The 4,989-nt window shown below is 38.1% G+C and overlaps 1 protein-coding gene across 1 annotated transcript; it reads right to left on the bottom strand.

Moving 5' to 3' along the window:
- Nucleotides 1-216: 216 nt before the first annotated feature.
- Nucleotides 217-2,142, bottom strand: LOC112510479 (AT-hook motif nuclear-localized protein 15-like). Its single transcript, XM_025115900.1, has one exon. It carries the CDS (start codon nucleotides 1,452-1,454, stop codon nucleotides 453-455), a length of 1,002 nt encoding a protein of 333 aa, XP_024971668.1. The 5' UTR covers nucleotides 1,455-2,142; the 3' UTR covers nucleotides 217-452.
- Nucleotides 2,143-4,989: the final 2,847 nt, after the last annotated feature.

Raw genomic sequence — 4,989 nt, 5'->3', positions numbered from 1 at the left:
AATTACATAAAATAATATTGTGTGCAAGTGGATGAACCTTGAAACCAAAGCAAATGACATGGTGAAAGATGATTGAACCCCCCAACTTTTACCTTTGGAAAACATCAAGGAGTCATGCTTTTCTAAGCAAATGGTTCAGAACCTGCAGTAGACACGTTACTTGATGTTTCAAGGGCACGATCTGCCATTGTTGAAGATGGAAGCTTCTGCAACTTATAGACAACAAGGTACTTAAAAGAAGGAACCATTTAAATATGGCAAGTACAACAAGACAAACTAGCTTCAAGAACCATCAACCAAACCCCAAAATAGAAAGTTCACAGTAGGATTACAAGGCAACAACAAGAACAACCCTAACCCTAATCAAACTATGATTCAAGGAAAAAGAGAACAACAAAAATCCTACCTTTCTAGTTTCTACCCTACCAAAAGAGAACTTGATTTGAAAATGGCTAGAAATTTGATGGGGGAGGGCGTGGGGGAGTAGCCCAAAACATGTCTGGATGCATTTGACCGTTTGGCAAAAGTTTCGGGGTTTGGTTGTAAATCGACATTGAAGAAGATGGAATGTTCTCCGTCTGAGGTGCAACCCCTCCAGATTTAGGACTGTTCCCTGCATTTAACCCTGATGTTTGCTGTAATTGCATTTCGCTACCTTCCCCCGTTGCTCCTCCCTCCTCATCCAATGGCAGCCTCTCGTAAGTCGCGTTCGTGAACGTGGCCGCAATCACCATAACCGGACCAGACGCCACCAGCTGACCCACCACTGTTCCACCTACCACCTGACCTTGACCACCTGCTAAGTATACTGTCAGCCCGGTGGCTCCGGGAGGAGATGGTGCAGGCAGGAATGCACCCGATAGAGATAGAATCTCGAACCTCCCCTGAAGAGTCAGCACCCCACCCGGTGCGGCCGGCTGGCGGAGAGTGACATTGGTGACGATGCCGCTGCCGCTCAATACCGACACACCACGGTGACGCCGCTGTGCAAATGTCGCTACACACTCGGAAATGTCGCTGCCACTGCTGATTTCCAGCACGTGGCTCCGGAGAGCATTAGGGCTCTCTTTCGTGATCACTATTGGCGGTTTCGGCTTGTTCTTTGAACCTGGTGGCCTCCCTCGCGGTCGGCGACCACCGCCGGAGCTAGTCGGTTCCGAGATCTCCAACGACCCTCCTCCCCCAATATTATTGTGTTCCTGGTTCCCAAACTCTTCATCGTTTTCCTCGTTCTGATCATCATTCATCTGGTTAGGGTTAGGATTCTTATTCGAATTGCTCCCCGTACTATTCGTAGCGGCTTCCAAGAACTCTTGCTCCATCCTAACCTGCCCAACCCTGTTCAACCCCGACTTGTCATCCTCGACCGTGTTTCTCAAGTGAAGCGACGGCGGCTGTCCCGAAGATGTCATCGGATTTAAGCCTACATTTCCAGCCCACCATCGGTTTGCCATGATTCTACAAATCAAAAGATTAGAGAACCGCCTTTAATCACTTGCCGTTTTCCTTGAATCACAACTTGACAACGATATCACTTTCAAGGTTTATCCAACTTGTCTTTGTCTGGTAGTTGCAGCAAATTTAGAGATCCAGTAGATAAAATCTAAAGAAAACAAAACGATAACCCTTATCCGTTAGCTGCACCCATTTGCATGGAAACCCTAATCCTCAAAAACCCCAGATCTGTATCACAGTAGAGTATACCAAAATAACCCAGCAACTTGAAACACCAGACTGAAACTTGGTTTGCAAATCAGGCAAGATTCAATCTTAATTACCTGTACATGTATGTGCAGCTAGAGAGAGAGAGAGAGAGAGAGAGATGGTGTAGAGTAGCAGTCTAGTGGAAGAAAGCAGGGTTTCAGGTCTGCGGGTTAGTTTCTGAGCAGATGAGGGCGATGATGACGACGCTTTTTCCTTCTTCTTCTTTTTAAAGAAAAGAGAAGAGGGAGTGAGAGTGGGCACACAGGCGTACGATAAGGGAAAGCAGTAGTTTAAGCAATGGCGGTTTGAGAGAAGCAAAAGGTATTTGATTATGTAAAGGTTCGAGGTGGTTGATGTTATCTTGTGAAAGGAGATGAGCCAATAGGGCATAGGGGGTATCGGGGAACACACAGTACAGCTGGTGAGATATTGGTAATTTTGACATTTTATCATCTTTACGCGTTGCAAATTGCCACAATCCTGACTGGTCTTATTATTCCTTTTTTGACCAAACATTTCCTTTTCTTATTTACATTAAAATTTAATGTTTAATTACCAATCCTACTAGATATTAAACTATTACTTTAGTAACTACATTTATATTAAAGGGATTAAAGTATTAAATAGTTGTAAATCACAAGCATCAAAATAAAAATAAATCGTAAATCATAAAAACAAAAATGACAATGAATTACAAACTATAGAGACGAAAACCACAGTTTTCTTAACCATTGGGACAAAAATCTCAATTTTTAACAAAACATATGGATGAAAAACGTAACTTACTGAAGAGTAAATTACATAAACCGCCCAGTAGTGTCTTATAATCAAACTCTATCAATAATCACAAGTCTTTCTAAAATGTTGTAGATCTTTCAGGGTATAAATCTTCTCATATCGTTCTTTCTCGACGCTAGTATCCGTTAAGTGATTTTGACATGTTAGTTGTATAAAGGTGTTTGTTCTCAATCATTTAATTTGGTAATAATATAAATACATCTGATCCAACAATTAGAATAATTCTTAGATAAAGTGATTGTCTTTTAGAACCATTCGGGTTGTTGTATCCGAATTGATAACAATCAAAATTCGGATTTCGTATCCAGATTAATATTCAGATTTGATATCCGGAATAATATTCAGATGTGGTATCAAGACTTGTGATTTGATATCCAAATCCATACTCAAACTTGGTACTCAATTTTGTATCAAGATTTATTATTCAGATTTAATGTTTGGACTAAACATCCAGTTCTATTATTCAGTGGTCAAAATAGGGGATCCAAATAATTTACAAGTTCCAAGCTTAATACTTCATATAACAAATGTCTTGCTGGTAGCCGAAATATATCTCATGTTTTGGAAAGATGATAAATTTCGTTTGTAAAAGTGTTGTAATTATCTGTATTGAACCAATAACAAAATATCTTCAACAAAATCGAAAACTAGTTGAAGTGAGACCAAGATAGTAACTAAAGAGGATTGGAATGTCATCTAGCCGAATGAAGATCTATACAAGATATAGTCAAAAGCAATGTGACAAATACTACTTCTTGCAAGCCAATTTAGGAGTGGAAACTTAACCAACAAGTTTGACTCACCAACTTTACCAACTCTTCTCCTAGTATAGGAATATGTTTGACATGTTAGACAAAGTAAGTCCTAAAGTATTACTTATTAGTACAATACTTCCTTTATTGTTCCATCTACATACAGAAGGTAGAGTTGAAATCAGATAAAAAAACCATGTTAAAGTTGGACAACAACATTTAAAAAATTAATGGCTATAAAAGGTTATCTTTGTCATATATTGTGAGTCATACGTTTTCTAAGAAATATTGAGTGATGGTTTCTTAGGCACAAATCAACGTCAACCATCTGAAGGACTATATTTGTACCTCAGATCTGAAAGAGTGTCTTTTTCTCTTACACTTTTTGTCCTTAAGCTAATTTGTCACCGACCAGATAGTTTAGAATCAAGTCTTACATGCCTAGCTTCCATAACAAATATGAAATTCTTTGTTTTTAATAAACATACATAATTAAAAATGAAAATCTATTATATTTGTATTCAACCCCCTTCTACAAACACTTAATGGTGTTAGTCATCACCATTCCAAGACCAACAAAATGGTATTTTAGTCTTTTCACTAAAAAATTTAGTATTAATTTAAACGTATAAGTTGTAAACATTTTAAAAAACGAAGAAAAAACCCAAAAGGAAACCCAACCATCACCCCATTTCCCTTCTCCTCACGGGCACACATCCTTCCTTTCTTTAGTTTTCTTCTCTAAAAAAACAAATGAAAATTCTAACCGAATTCAGGAATCCACTTTGGGGAAAAAAACTTAATGACAAAAATATCAAGGTTAGGGGCAAATGTAGCCAAGTGGATCAAGGCAGTGGATTGTGAATCCACCACGCGCGGGTTCAATCCCCGTCGTTCGCCCATCAATAAATGGACCMTTTGTTACGGAGACAGAAGACAAACCTAGAAAGCTTTTTCTTTTCTGCAAGTCATCACTGGAGGCTTCAAACACATCCAAGCAATTGGTATCTGATTGAAGCATAGAAATAGATTAACTTGAGAACCCATTTCTTTCATTTTCCTCTCAAGAAAAAGCCCACTTGCTATTTTCTTTCCATTTCAAGTGGCTACCTGCACTACTGTTCCTCTTCTTCCCCTTCTAACCACGTTTCAACGCTTGCAACGTCGATGAAAAATTGTAACACCCCAAACTTCCACATTTTCATATAACATGTACTTCATATAAAAAGAAATACGATTTACACCACAAAGGTCCCACTAGTATAATGATCTTATATACATAATTTACAATTCAAAAATTTTAAAAGAATATACTATTACTATCACATGTATAACAACATGTATCTTCAAAATATATCAGTCAACAGATTGATCTTCAAACATCAGATAAACATATTAGGAAAATAATCATATTTTTCTCTTCCCCTTATTATCTCGAGATTTGCAATGCTTATTTTAAAAACATAAAATAAGGGTTAAACCAGGAGGTCTAGTGAGATACCCTTGTTTTGCAATTACAAGGTGAAGATCACCAAAACCTATTTGAAATCCACATTTGAAATAACCAACCACTTTATATCAAATATAATTCCAGTAGACAAAACTGCAAGTCATAAAATAATCTTACCACATAAGAAGATTAACCACTCAGATTCTCACAGACATCTGAAATACAACTCTCAAACTCACAAGTCATAACTGATTCATAGCTTATGGTCTCAATCCCCAGGGTTAT

Source organism: Cynara cardunculus (assembly GCF_001531365.2).
Source record: "Cynara cardunculus var. scolymus isolate 2C chromosome LG 3, CcrdV1, whole genome shotgun sequence".
NCBI classification, from domain to species: domain Eukaryota; kingdom Viridiplantae; phylum Streptophyta; class Magnoliopsida; order Asterales; family Asteraceae; genus Cynara; species Cynara cardunculus.
Note: the sequence above shows the minus strand (reverse complement) of the source record. Positions and strands in the feature narration are given on the sequence as shown.